Genomic DNA, 14,522 nt, shown 5'->3' on the forward strand with positions numbered 1-14,522 from the left:
TAATTTCTCCTGCTTCAGGTAAAAGTTCAAGACTGAGGTCCAGGATTGGACGCAATCTGCCGTCCTTTTTGGGAATGAGGGAATACCGGGAGTAGCATCCCTGACCCCTTTCCTGCTCTGGAACCACCTCTATCGCACCTTTTTGTAGCAATGCAAGAACCTCCTTCTGCAGAAGAAGCAGATGGTCCTCTGAGCAAAAACCTTGGCAAGGAGGGTAAGGGGGAGGAAATTCCCAAAAGGAAAGGGCGTACCCATTCTCCACAAGGCTTAAAACCCAAAAGGTCCGTCGTGACCAGTTTCCAACCTTGCAGAAAGTGGGACACCCGACCCCCAACAGGCCTCACATGATCCAGGATGGGGAATCTAGGGCTGCTTCCCTGTAGCATCATTGGGAGCAGAGGAGGCTGAGGAGAAGGAGAGATTGCGGCCAGAACCACGTCGACCCCTTTGTCTTCTATAGGACTTATAGAGTGGATTTTGCTGCTGTTGAGGTTGATGGAAGGTGCGAAAAGAAGACCTTCCAAAACCCCTATACTTTCTGAAGCCAAAACCCTTCAACTGTCTGCAATCCCAAGGATTTTGCAGTTGCCCTGCTATCCTTGAATCTCTGTAAGGCAGAATCCGCTTTTTCTCCAAAAAGCTTTGTCCCATCAAAGGGTAAGTCAACAAGAGTGGCCTGAACATCAGGTGAAAATCCAGAAGAGCGGAGCCAGGCCTGTCTTCTTGTGGCTATGGAAGAACCCATAACTCTGGCAACCGAGTCAGCCATATCCAATCCTGACTGGATTACCTGCCTAGCTGCAGCCTGAGTGTCTGAAAGAACTTCCATGAAGCAACCCTTCTCCTCATCAGGCAATTTGGGGGCCAATTGCTTTACAGAGTCCATTAAAGCACGTGTGTAGTGGCCCAACAAACAAGTGGCATTAGTTGACTTCAGAGCCATACTAGCTGAAGAGAAAACCTTTTTAGCTGACTGTTCAATTTTCTTTGAGTCTCTGACAGCTGGAGCTTGTGGAAATGCCCCCGAAGATTGTTTGGAGCAGGATGCTTGCACTACCAAACTCTTTGGAGATGGATGTGAAGAAAGGAAGCTCGGATCCCCTGGAGCTTCTAGCCACAGCCCTTGAAACAGCAAGCGTAGAAAGCGGCTTGTGCCAAACGTCCATGATAGGATCCAGGATGGCCTCATTAAAAGGCAACAGAGGCTCAACAATTGAGGAAGGTGAATGTAGAACCTCCGTCAATAAGTTAGGCTTATATTCAGCAAAAGTGGTGTCCAATCCGCTTGCCTCCTGAATTCCTTCAAACTCATCCATTGAGTCGTCTAATTCACCTTCCTCCACCCTATACTGCTCCTCTTCTATAAACCTCTGAGCCTCTCTCCATTAACGAATCAGTGGACACTGCGTTGGCGGCGCAGTTCGTGGAGTCGGCTGCGCCGATGGAGTCAGCGGCGTCACATGCAGCGCAGCTGGAGCCGGCGTCGAGGGAGGCTCCGACGAAGGCGCACGATCCAAACGAGGCCGGGAGGAAGGCTCTCCAGACGGCGCCGGAAACTGCCATGACGGCGCCATCGGCATGAAGGGCATAAATGGTGCCTGAGCATAGTGTTGTGGCACGCCCAAACTGAATGCCAGCGGACCCACGGGACCTGAAGGTGCTCCGGATGGGAAGGCTGCTCTATGGAATACTCCATACATGGCATTTAAAAAGTGCGACGGATCCTTCCCTGGAGCCGGGAATTGCGGGTACGGATTCGAGCCTGTATCCAGCGGGGAAGTAACCAGTGCCGGAGCCAACGGATCCTCTACCGGATCCACTGGTTCACCTTCAGGAACAGGAGAGAGTTCAGCATCCTGATCCGGCCTGGCGTTGGAAGCTGGTGAATCCCTTGGTGCCGGAGACTGCGCAGGAGTTACCTTAGGCGAAGGAGATTTCTCCGGAGTGACACGAGGAGAAGGTGAAACAAAGTCCCTACTGCGACATCGAGGTGAAGGCGACTTCGAAGCTCTACCCTTCGTCGATCGGCGCCGAGACTCATGTTTCCTCTTTTTCTTATGTCTTCTCGACTTCGACGAGTGTGAAGTCGACGACTCCGGCTTCGACTTGTCTCGCTTGCAACCTCTACCTTCCTTCTTCGCCTTGGCCATAAACCGCTTCGCTTCCCGTTCCTTAAGTGTCTTTGGGTTCATTTTCCTGCAACAGGAACACTCTTTCACGCTGTGATCGGATGACAGGCACCATAAGCAATCTTCATGGGGGTCAGTGATAAACATGTGACCCCCCACATTCCCTACAAGGCTTAAATCCTGACTTCCTCGACGAAGACATGAGTACTTTAAAAAACAGTAACTCACAAGTTAACAACAGAGTAACTCTTCAACCAAGGAGAGTGCTAGAAAACTGTTACATGGCGCTGAAAAAAGGGAACTAACGTCATCACGCCGACGTGGCTCTCTTATGGCTCCGGTGACGTCATACGGAGTCCGAGTGGAGCCGTGGTATTAGGACGTCCACGTCAGCGTGGAGAGCTAGGAAAAATTAGGTGGAATGCTGGCGCAAGGGATATTCACAAGGTGAGGAATCCACTGGCAGATGTATCCATCAGAAATGATGATCTCAGTACAGGGATGCAATCAGATAAGACGCTGCTACAGGCTAGGTTCTTTCTTTGATATTGTGATGGCCCATTTGAAATAGAGCATTCTCACTTGCAAGCCAAGAATATCACTGAAATAATAAGTTAACATGTGTGGTCTCCCATATCACAATGTGCCCCAGTTATGTTAGACTTAGTAAATTCACACACAAACTGGACATGAGAAATCAGCATTAGGCATTTTAAACAAAAGTCTTTTTATACTATCATTGAATATTTTTACTTCCAATTCTATCTATTGGTTGAACGGAGGGAAAAGTCGACTAATGAATTGATATTGTAAAGAAGACTCGGAGAGACATGTATAGAGAAGTTAATGTAATATCAAGTCAAATATAAATCGCACTGTGCACTTTAATAGAAACCTTTTTCTCAATTACTATTGAATTATGATTTTGCTGCTTTTGTTTAAAAATACGTCACTTGTAAATTGCCTAATACTTTTTACCAAAATGGCTTTTGATAAAAAGTATTAGGCATCACTACGGAATTTGGTTATTGCTGCTCCTTGTTAAAAATAAATAGAAGATACGCTCTGTACTTTTGACCGGATGAGCAGATATTTTAGTAGTCTGAATTTTATATAATTTTTAGGCAGTACTGTATTATCTTTACTTGTTCTGACTTTCATAGGACTATTAGCCATACACTGCTGACCCGCTGTCCAAATGTTTTAGTAGATCATGTTATGTATCACTTTTAAGACCTATCCTTGTTAATTCTTTATTTTAATATTTTGTGTGTAATGATTGTAATGCTTGTTTTGCTTAGTCGACATAATATCAAACAAATAAAATAGTTAAAATAAACACTTCTGCAGAGGTCGCATGTGCAATCTTGTGTGAGATACTTTAACTAGACTCGCAGCCAACATCCTAAACAGTTTCATTACTGTTCACAGTTACAGGATGTGGTGTCTGAAAAATAAGTTGCAGCCTTTCGAATGCCATCATCCTCTCATGGTCTGTAAAGACTTTGCCTTTGATGGAGTTACAAACAGCTCCCAGAAACGGTTGGATGTGCTCAGGCTCTAGATCAGACTTCTTCAATCTGTGGGGCGCGCCCCCCGGGGGGGAGGGGGGGGGGGGGAGCGCCATCATCTCAGGGGGGGCGCAAACTTCACCGGAAAATCTCACCTGCTTCTAATCTAAATGTAGAAAGTACGTTTACTTCCTGCATTTCTTCCCCTTTTCAAATGAGGCTGTTGGATTGGCAAACTCCTTCGCAGCAGCCGATCAGCACTCAGTAACGTCACCACTGACGTTACACCAATGAAGGGGACAGCTATACCGATAGCAGGAAGTGCCACGAAATGAGGAGCATAAAGCTCCTGAATTCGTCCACTTTATGGGTATTGTGGTGTTGCTTCAATCCTGCCGTTTGCTGCCTTTCACTGTCTTCGTTGGTTCCTGTCTTGTCAAGGTTATCCTGGTGATCTGCAGTTGACTTCATCGACGTGAAGAATTCTTGTGCTGATGCCCTTGTTACCAGACAACAGAAGCACACAAGAATAAAAACGTTTTATTTTCAGGAAGCAAAGCAAGAGTGCATCATCCTCACGGAATTTGTACACACAGCACAGAGAAAAACACACATGCAACCAGATAGTCTTGCACCACAAACGCATGAACGGAGTGAACAGATTTAATATTTCATGAGAGGCTAATAAGAAAGCTTTTGAAGAACTTCACTGTAGTTTTGCAGGTGTTGCGCACGCAGGGCGTTGCTTTCTTCAGCACACTGGTGCCTTCTTGCTTTGATTCTAGTTGCACCAATATACTGCTATCTAATGTGGGTTATTTCTATTGGTTTCTACAGCTTTCACTTGGGTGTTTAATTCACCCCCTCCCATGCCCTACGCCCTACCACTTTTTATTGCAGCAGCCACCACTAGAACCAGGGCAACAAAATGGACAGGCAATCAAGACCTTGCCACCACTGTCAGTAACGGTGCACTGTTTGAGGAGCCCGTCACATATTTTGCAGTCTCTCTTTCCCATTGTTTATCCAATGTGAAAAGCCATTTAAATGTTATTTTGAGGACTATTTCATTTGATGTCATGTGTATATACATCGTTGCTATGTTTCCACAAAAAACTGCAGGCTTGAGAGACTGCTTGCTTTCTCAAAGTCACTGGCACAGCAGCTTAACTATTCTATGTGCTCTTTGAATAAGAGGCTTTATGGGTAGGAAACACACTAGGTGCTTGCAGGGCCAGCTTTAGAGCTAAGGGCGCCTGGTGCGACAATCTTTTTGGACACCCCAGCCCCCAATAACCTCCATCTCCACAGACTCCCTCACTACCACCTCCCATAGTGTCACTAAACTCTCCACAGTCCCTTTCTTGTATGCATTTCTTTCATTTTATATTGCTACTCATACCAACCATAGGGTGTCAGAGCACTTTGCATCACACACGTTATACACAGTGCTTAATTTGTGTAAAACAAAAAAAACAAAAAAATAGGTGCTGGTGTCCAGAGCTCTGCTCAAATGCCCAAAGCCAGCAATATTAAATGTTAGTTTTCCAAATATGTTGTTTCGTATTCAGTCATGCCTTTAATCCACTACCAGTCACACCTTGCACCTTTATCTCACTTTTGCAGTTTCCTGCTTTCTCCCTCTGTGGCTTTTTTCTGTCTTTCTTTTCCTCTTTCTTCCCCTTTGTGTGTTTGTTTATTCCTCTCTTTCACTAGGTAAATGTGCAATGAGGAAAAATAAGTGACGGTCACCAAAAATGAGTGCCGGTGGAACCTAAAGACAACCACCGGATTAAATTGAGCACTGGTTACTCAGAGGCAATGAATCTTGTGTATAAAGCATTCTATAGGAAATGTTAGACCAAACAGTGAGGCATACCGTTGTGTGATCTGCATGGTATACATTCTTTGCATCAGGCACATTAAACCTCTGCGCTACATTATGAGTCAAAAATGTCACTAGACAAAACTTAATCTCTCTTCAGCAGAAAGATTAATCACCTGCGTTATCTTGACATTTTTTATTGTTGCCTGAAAACTGCTAGACAGCAAGGAAACAGCAAGTACTTTTAAAACCAAAAGTTATTGAACACATCGGATGTACCGCCCTCAAGCGGGCCCTGGGAATTTGTTTGGTCAGTATAGGCCTGACTTTGGGGTTTGTAGGCTCTCTGGGAAAAAGACAAATTGGGGATTATAACCAAGGAATATTTTGGCCATAAAATGTCCAGTTTTCTAGAACTTTATGGTGTACAATGGATCATTTGATTTAATAAAACAATACAACTAAGCAAACCCCACCCTCTCAGTTTGCATTCGTCCACTATGCTCGTTTGCATGCTGTACTTGGATTGATACTCTCCACCCCATCAAATTGAAGGGGAGGATTGTGGTTTTATAGCCAGAGCTGTTGACTTTGTAAGTGGGGAGGCGGGTTTGAGTCCCATCCTCGGCGCAACATCAAGTGATCTTGGACGAAATTATGTAATTTATCCGTGAGTAATGAGAACTTTCTGACCCTGTGTAATGTAACTGGTGCTCATTTTAAGTGTTCCAGTGCCCAGGAGTTTGCACAATGTAAAACTGTGAAAAAATTATATTTTTAAAGTAATTTATTGGCATTCATTTTTCCCAATATATCAAGGTGGTGTCTTAACCGATGGAGTCTTAGCCTGGGCATAGGGAAGATTTATATTTTGAATTCAACATTTTTAGAAGGTACAGTGTGGCGGTACGGATTATCCCAGTAGCCCCCCTTATATCTTTTATAGATGCCATTCAGCAGCACACGTTATACGGACAATTTTTGATGCTATAGGATTCTTCTTCCCAAGTGCTTTTTTCGCTATGGCCTTCCCTCTGCAATATGGTACAGGCCTAAGAGCAAAGACCAGGGTCCCATGAAAATTATGTACAACCTCATGAGCTGGTCAGAGATGTGCCTGTACTTAAACTGCTCAATAACCATGATTAAGACTTCTGGATTTGAGAATCAAAGGCAGAGTAAGTTTCGCATAGCGACGGTCTGGGTCATAAAAAAAAAAATCAAAATACATGCTCATCCAATCCTTCGCCTCTCTGCAGAGGAACTGCACGTGTTGAAATATTGGCAAGGCAAAAGTTAAGGAAACTTGTCGCTTACAGTAGAGTGGGTGTGTTGGTTATGGGGGATATTGAAGTGAAGGAGCTCCAAGGAAGTACATTCAAGATCAATTTAACAAACTTGAAAGAATGGAAAGCTAACGTGGCCCTGCCAGAAATCACATTTTTAACTTGGAGATCATGGTTATCTTACCAGCCATCAGGACATGAAACTAATAACTTGCATATCATGGCATACTTTATTTGCCCTTAAGATAAGGCAGCAGGTAACTTCTAGGCATCCCTTGCCAATCACTATGATTCTGATCTCAGGGGAGCTTTCATGATGTTTCATGCAAAACATATTAAGAACATGCACGTAATATTTCTTAAACATTTTCTCTTCATTGCAAGGGAAAACGCTTTTTGATCGCTAGGCAGAGGACTCCTATTCAAGCAGCAAGAACATTCGAGGAAGTGAATAAGAAGGTACGGATTTGTTTTTGAGTGATGGGTGAAGGGGCAGTGCTGAAGTTTGCCCTCATGAACCTTTGAACAAGTAACTTGCAGAGCCTCAACGGTGGTATACAGCATTTACATACTGCAGCAATTATGGAAGCATGGATAAGCAGGAATTACTTTTTACCCATTTATCATAGTTTATTTTTTTATAATACAAGAAGAATTTTTGTGAAGATTTTTTTGAAACTACAAAACCTGCTCTACCTCATGAAGCTGTAAAATTGTAGTCATGTACAATTCATTAACATGCAGCTTCAGAATTTTGCATCTTAGGTTAAGCACACATTTGACATGGACCGTTTCCTGCTGCCAAAAGATGGTAGAGTGGTCAAGCGAAAGGCTGAAACAGAAACAGATGGAGAGAGAAAAGCTGCAAAACCACGGAAATATGATGCCTCTTATTTTGGACTTTGGGTTCACCTGCATTGTTGTTAGTGGAGAAAGTAGACCACAGTGTGTGGTTTGTGGCGTGATCTTAGCTAATGACAGCTTGAAGCCAACCAAACTGAGGCGTCACTTTGAAACGAAACATGGGTCTCTGGCAGGAAAGAGATTTTTTTGCCAGTAAGTTGCAGGACATAACTCAGCAGAAAGAAGCGGTGAAACAGGTGGCAAATACTCCAGCAAATGCATTAAAAGCTTCATACCAAATAGCATACCACATTGCTAAAAACAAAAGGCCCTTTGTAGATGGAGAAAAAGTGATTCTCCCAGCATTACTCGACGTGGCTAGGACAATGCTTGGTGAAAACGCAGCAGAGAAGTTCAAAAGCATACCCATCTCAGACACAACAGTTTGCCGCCGCATCTCTGACATGTCAGAAGATATCCAGGGACAGCTCATAGCCCGGTTGAAATCAAGTTTGTTTGCTGTGCAATTAGATGAAGCAACTGATGTCTCAAAGGCGACATCTAAAAAAACAATTATTAGCTGGGGGGGCTCAGCCTACTAAGGTTTGAAGACCTCTGCTCTCGATGAATCTTTCTTGCATTGTCTCTGAGCCCTAATCTTTGTAATAGAAACACTGCTCCATGAGTGTGTATTAGGCACCGCTATCGGCTGCTACTTTATTAGCAAATCACACTGTTATGTGAAAACATGAACAACATTGCACCATAAATGTGATTTCACCACCACTATGCATTTGGTCAACACCCTCAGGGCTGTGGAGACCCCAATGGCTAACACATACAAATTGGCAGTGTTTACCACCTAACAAAAAGCGTAGGTAGCAGAAAAAGTTCGGGATTCATGGAGTGTGAAAGACATCCAGGAGGTAAAGGGTCACCATGAGGTCTGTCGCTGAGCAGAGGGATGTAGTCCTGCAAGGCTGTCCTTTTGAAGTGCCACAGCAGAATGTATCCATTCAGTGGCCGGAGTCCAGAATAAGCCTCAGGATACTGTCCTTTTCGAGAATGAGAAAGTAAGGGGAGTAAACTCCTTGACCTCACTGGTGTGGGGAAAACCTCTGCTTGAAAGTTCTTGTACTTCCTACCGCAATGGTTGCTGGTATTCTGGATTGCATGCTGTAAAGTGGTATGTTTGGTAGTGTGGAACTCTAAACAGTACCCCTGTTGACAATTGATAGGACCTACTTGTCTGCAGTTATTGCTCCTACTTTGTAAAGAATAACCTTATTCTACCCCCAAAAGATGTGGCGGTATGAGGGAGGTAGTGGGAGGATGACAAGTCACCATCTCGAGCCTTCCATCAGCCATTGCCTAAGTAACCCACCTCAGCTGCATGCCTCGGAAAGTTGTTTTTCCTGAAAACATTACTGCTACTGGAATCCCTTTGTGGTAGTAGTCTTGGCACCGCCTCTGGTCTGTTGCTTACAAGTCTTTTTTAATTTTCTCAAGCATATTGGTTGACCGAGGTCCAAACAGATGTTCCCCAACAAATGCTTCTCTAATGAGGTGCTGTTAGACACAAGGGCAAAACCCACATTCTCAGCAAAGCATAACATCGAAGAAAATAGCTTGTATTATCCTCATTACAGGTGGTGTCACCTGAATGTAGGGCACACTGAATACTGGCACTGAATATTATTTTGCCCTCCTGTACTAGCTCTTTTCGTGTCTTGTGGGACGCCACTGGCAGGTGTTGCTTCCCCATAATAACAGTTGTAGGCGAAGAGGAGGCCTACATCGTTGCCAATGCGCGTTTGTGTCGCTGCCCCCAAAGCAATTGCTCCTCCCAGAGGTATCAATTTTATTGCCCTCCTTGTCAGGAAGAGGGCATCCCAGTAGCCTGGGCATATATTCTCTTCCTGGCTCTGTGGACATCCAGGGTGTCTGGTGGAACATGAACTTTGATGTACAGAGGGTCATCTCAGCCTGGTTTCTATTTTTATAATTTTTTTCATCCCTCAGGGTCACAACTCAAATCTTGACGGGCTCCATAACGTTTTCATGGGTTTATTTTGTCATGCTTTTAAGTATTGGTAAATATTGCACCTCTTCAAGAGGGTTTCCACAATGAAGTCATCCTCCTCTTCCACCACATGAAGTTCAACATTGTCATTGTCAGCTGCCTTTTGTATTATGGAGTGGCATCATCCAGAGGGGAGGCCTTCACTGGATATGGCTCAGGCTACCAACATCCTGCGAGTTTACAGTGTAGTCCTCCCATGGATCATCTTCATCCCATGGTGGTGCAGGATCAAAGTAGGGATCCTTAGGATCATAATGACTCATGATCAGAATCTGTATGAAAAGAGTCTTATGCTGGTGGTGGTGGTCTGCGGGGTGACTAAGGTAGTGGTGAAATATGGTGTGATGGTGAGGATTGAGGAGTGTGTGGAGTGGGTGGCACAGTTCTGGTGGCCTTGTCTCTACTCTTCTTTGGGAAGGGATTAAACTCCAACTCCTTTAATATTCCCTTTGTAAAAGTCTGGTGCTTCTTTTTCCAGGGGGCTATCTATGGCTCATACTGAGGGGAGTGAGCAAGAATTGTCCACAATAATGGGTGGATACAGATCTTGCACACCTTGACATCTGGGAGCTTGATGACTGGTGAAGGTGCGCAAGCATCAAAATTGGCATGGACCTCTTCCTCTGAATCAGTCATGGAGCCTATTTCGTTTTGGAGGGTGGCTGGTCTTGGCTTCAGGGTTCTCAGCTTGTGCAGAGACCCAGAGATCTTGGCTCAAGACTTCTTCAGAGCGGAGGGAGACTCTTGGTGCTGGAGGTCAAACACAAAGGTCAATGTCTCTTGCGGGCAGTCTCGGTGCTCAATGTTTAACTTCCTCTGGACCTGTTTTCAAGGTCAAGGTCGATCTTTGGGTGCAAATCGTGGAAAGGCGGATCTACGTGTGGTCTTTCTCATGGGCCAGTGTTTCCTACATATCAGCAGGCTATTACTCAACATCAGGGCCTGTGGAAGGGAGGATCTCGGAGCTCTGCTCTTCTATCAGAAAGAACAGCTAGGATACCAGATGGGCCCTCACCATCGCAGAGGCTAGTATGTTGGTGGGGTGTCGATGCAGCCCTTTTAAGTGTGCCCAGAAACATTTTCGTTGGTAGCCTTATTTTTTAATGTCCTGCAGTCTGAGCAGTTTGACTCCTCGTGGTCTCGAGAGAGGCACAAGTCACAGATCTGATGTCAGTCCAACCATGGGAACTTGGGGTTACATTTCAAGCAGAATTGGACAGGTGTATTCTCAATCCTCTCTGATCCCCTTCCTCTCAGAGTCGTCATGATCATAAAATCATTATTCGGTTGACACAAACAACCATGAAACAACACAATAAATATAGAGTTATTCTCATACGACTTCAGTCTTGGAACCACTCTGGCAGTTAGAATCTAAAGTGGTGAAACCTGATTATGTCCTCCAACGATGGAACAGGATCTTCAATATTTGGAACAGAGAGGTGTTTTTGGTCCCAGAACTCGAAATTAAAAGTCCCAATCTAACTGCATTTAAAAACCATCTGATGTGGAGTTTTTTGCCCCAGTGCATTATGGGAACAAGAAAGAGTCAGAAGATCTCAAGACAGAGGACTTCTTTGAAGAAAAAATTACTTGTAAACATCCAGACCCAACATGAGGGTGTTAGGAGTGTGCAAAGGAGAGCATGTGATCTACAGCAGCAAAGAATCCGTTGAATTAAGCAGAAGCCAGATAGGACTGAAGGACAGCAATCTCTCAGTACAGACATGCCCAGGCAAGTCTCAGGAACACAGTTCCTGTAAGAAATAGCTATCCAAACAAAGGACAACCAGATGCCAGTACATACACAGCTAGGTGAGTCTCAGTGGTAAGGAGGTGTGGCGACACACTGCTTAGGCAAAGAACTGCTTGCCAATCTTCAATTGTACAAAGCTTCCACTGTTGATAATCTAATCCAAGACAAATCTTGGAATAGACTGCAGGCTTTGCGGACACTGCAAGGCCAGCGTCGGTGGTAGAAAGTGGCTAGCCAAATCTGAGGGGTACCAAGTTTGCACTGTAGACCTTGTCAGCCTAGTCTCAGAAATAAAGACTGTAAGCCAAGGCACATGGGTTCACAGCTTCAAGTGCAGTCACTGCTGATGAAGTCTCAAAGGGTGGACGTTTTCAGTGCCAATACTGGAAGCCAGAAAAAAGCGGCAAGAGCAGATAATTTTAGCCAAGACTTGAGGCCAGCAGATTTCTAAAGCAGACGCTAGAAACAAGACTTGGGAATACCAAGCATCACATCAAAGTACTAACTATTAATCCTCGAGGCTGCTCAGTTTCTAGTACAGAAACTGCCTGCAAAGAGTGAGGAAGCTGGCACGTTCTTAGGTTCGACAAATGTAGAGAATAACTATGTAGTTGCAAATCATTCATTGTGCATATTGCAATAAATACTTTGGAATATGCCAAGCTTCCTGCACCACTGCCCTAATGAGACACTGCCAGGCAGGGTTCTAGAACCCTTCCCTTTAGTGAAAGTGACCAGAAGGGCCCCACAAGAGTGTTTCCACTGTCAGCGTTGCATGGTCAGCCTATGAAATGGGATGTATATATAGGAATCAGCGGCGAGGACTAGCATTGGGGTCTTTTAACATTTTTAGAAAGAAGCCACTGTGCACTCCATTAAATGGCAAGGTTAGAAGCAAATGCTGATGCTACCCATCCAAGCCAGATGTAGGAATGCAGTGTTTCGTATAGAATAGGGCAGTCAGTTAAGAGCTGTGCCAAAGATGGTACTTAAGTGAAGAAGCTATTACAAGGTTGTATGAATACAGTGATGGGTCATTGCAGGACAATGTAGACCATGATTAGAACATAGAGGCACCATTATGGGGCTAATAAAAGGATACATTTGTGGAAAACAAGCCAATGCAGTAGTGGAGTCACTGTAAAAGTGTGCAATTAGGGACATGCAGTGCTGGGGCCACTGCATTACTGTGATTACAATGGTGATGAAATGAGTCACTGCACATCTGTTCTAAGGAATGGATTCACTATTCAGAATTGTAGGGACAGTTGAGCTAAGTATTGTGATGAGGTGCTACAATTATTTAGGAATCTGCTAAATACTGTGATGAGTCAAAAAGAAAAAAGATTAACGGCAATAAAGAAGGGGCAATTTGTGTGCCAACAACATGAATTTAGTTGTTGCAGACTGTCAGTAGTTTCAATATTTAAAAATTAACAGAGAAGAACTGGATAACCTATGTATGCAGGTGTTCAGAGTTTGTATACAGGTACAGTTAAAGGAATGAATTGTACAATGAAATGGTAAAAGGTCCTAACTTATAAGCTTTGTGCATCTCCTCAGCAAGGCTCAGATGGCAAAACAGTAGCGTTTACTCACTCTAGCCAACCTGCTGGCCGATGCTAAAGATGGGTATATAGTGCTGAATCCACAGCAGGCTGTGCTAAACATGGATGTGCTGTGCTAGAATCACTGTACAGTTATTCTAACTAAGGCGATGCAGGACTGGAGTTACTGCAGAGCACACAGGTTGTGCATGGCGATAAAGCTCTGAAGCTATAATTAGCCAAGATGTGCTAAAGATAGTGATGTAGGGAAGAAGACACTGCATCGCTCTACTAGGGTAATAATGCAGTGCTAAAGTAAATGCAGAGCTGTGCAAGGATGTATATGAAGTCCTGGGCTAAGAGTTGTGGTACTACTTGAAAGGCGAGCCTGGAATCCCTTCATATCTATGCTATAGGTAGTAATCCAGTGCTAAACTCACTGAAGCAATACTAAGGGATGACTGTATGACTGAGCTGTGGATGTTTGTGAAGCATTGCTGGAGTCTGTGCAGAGTTAAGAAAAGTAAGGTCGAGGCACGTTTCAGCAGAGGTTATGAGGCACATTTCAGAGTCCGCCAGCTACTCACTGGCTTTTTTGCGACTTTCCAGCTGTTTCTTCTTCAGTCCTCTGAAGGGCGACAAAGATCCCATGTGACTCACTGAAGAGTTTACGCAGAATTGGGGAATATATGTCCTCATCCTTCCGAACGATATAAAGGTAAGGGCACCCTGGGCCTTGAGAACGCATTTCTGAAAAAAGAAAGAAAATAGAAGGTTAATGTAAAAAATAAATTAAAGAAAAATGATGAACCAATAACAAGCACTGGCATAGCCAATAGGTTTCGCCTTTGGGACCTTATAAGTGTTTAGCCATGCCAACAGTTGATGTTGTTGCACCAAGGATATTGTGCTGCATAACTACATTCTTGTACGTTCTGAAAGGCGAGACGTATTGGCTATGGCAGTGTTTTTATAGCATAACTAGGTTTCTAAACACCACTACAAAGTAAGGAATTGTGTGCTAATGAAAAATCTTGGTCTAGCTTTTTTGCTTAAAAAGCAAATGTGGAACAGCTTTACAATTAGTTTTAATGCTAAAGTAGCCTGAAGGCTAAAAATACAAAATGTACCTTCTGAGCAATGTGCAGTAATATTTATTTAGCATACATAAAACACACAATTAGAGCTTGGTAGTTTGGATTTTATTTTTGAGCTATTGGCATTGCTGATGTGTTGTTTTTTTGGCACCTTATAAGTGTGTAACCAAAGATATTGGCAATGGTTTGTCCAGGAATAACTGACAAATGCTTGTTAGTTTAAATTTGATTGCAAGAATTTTTAGTTAACATTTTTAGTACTTTAAAGTAAGTTGAGTGGAAAAAAAATATTTATGATGTACATTTATACATGTTTTATACATATATTCATTCGGTTGCAATATCTTTTAATATTTTTGTAATAATGCCATTGCAAAATATTACTTCACATGTCTGCGGTAAATATGGCATTATTGCATCGGATAAGTCTTCCACGTCTGTATTG

General features: G+C 43.7%; 1 protein-coding gene across 1 annotated transcript in view; it reads right to left on the reverse strand.

Annotated features, from left to right (window-relative positions):
* Positions 1 to 14,522, reverse strand: part of NUP85 (nucleoporin 85) — a 352,506-nt gene that overhangs the window by 186,316 nt on the left and 151,668 nt on the right. The window contains exon 3 of the mRNA XM_085617042.1: positions 13,568 to 13,730. Within this exon, the coding sequence (XP_085473168.1) occupies positions 13,568 to 13,730 (163 nt within the window). The remainder of the gene's footprint in view (positions 1 to 13,567; positions 13,731 to 14,522) is intronic.

Source organism: Triturus cristatus, chromosome 7 (genome assembly GCF_964204655.1).
Source record: "Triturus cristatus chromosome 7, aTriCri1.1, whole genome shotgun sequence".
NCBI lineage: Eukaryota > Metazoa > Chordata > Amphibia > Caudata > Salamandridae > Triturus > Triturus cristatus.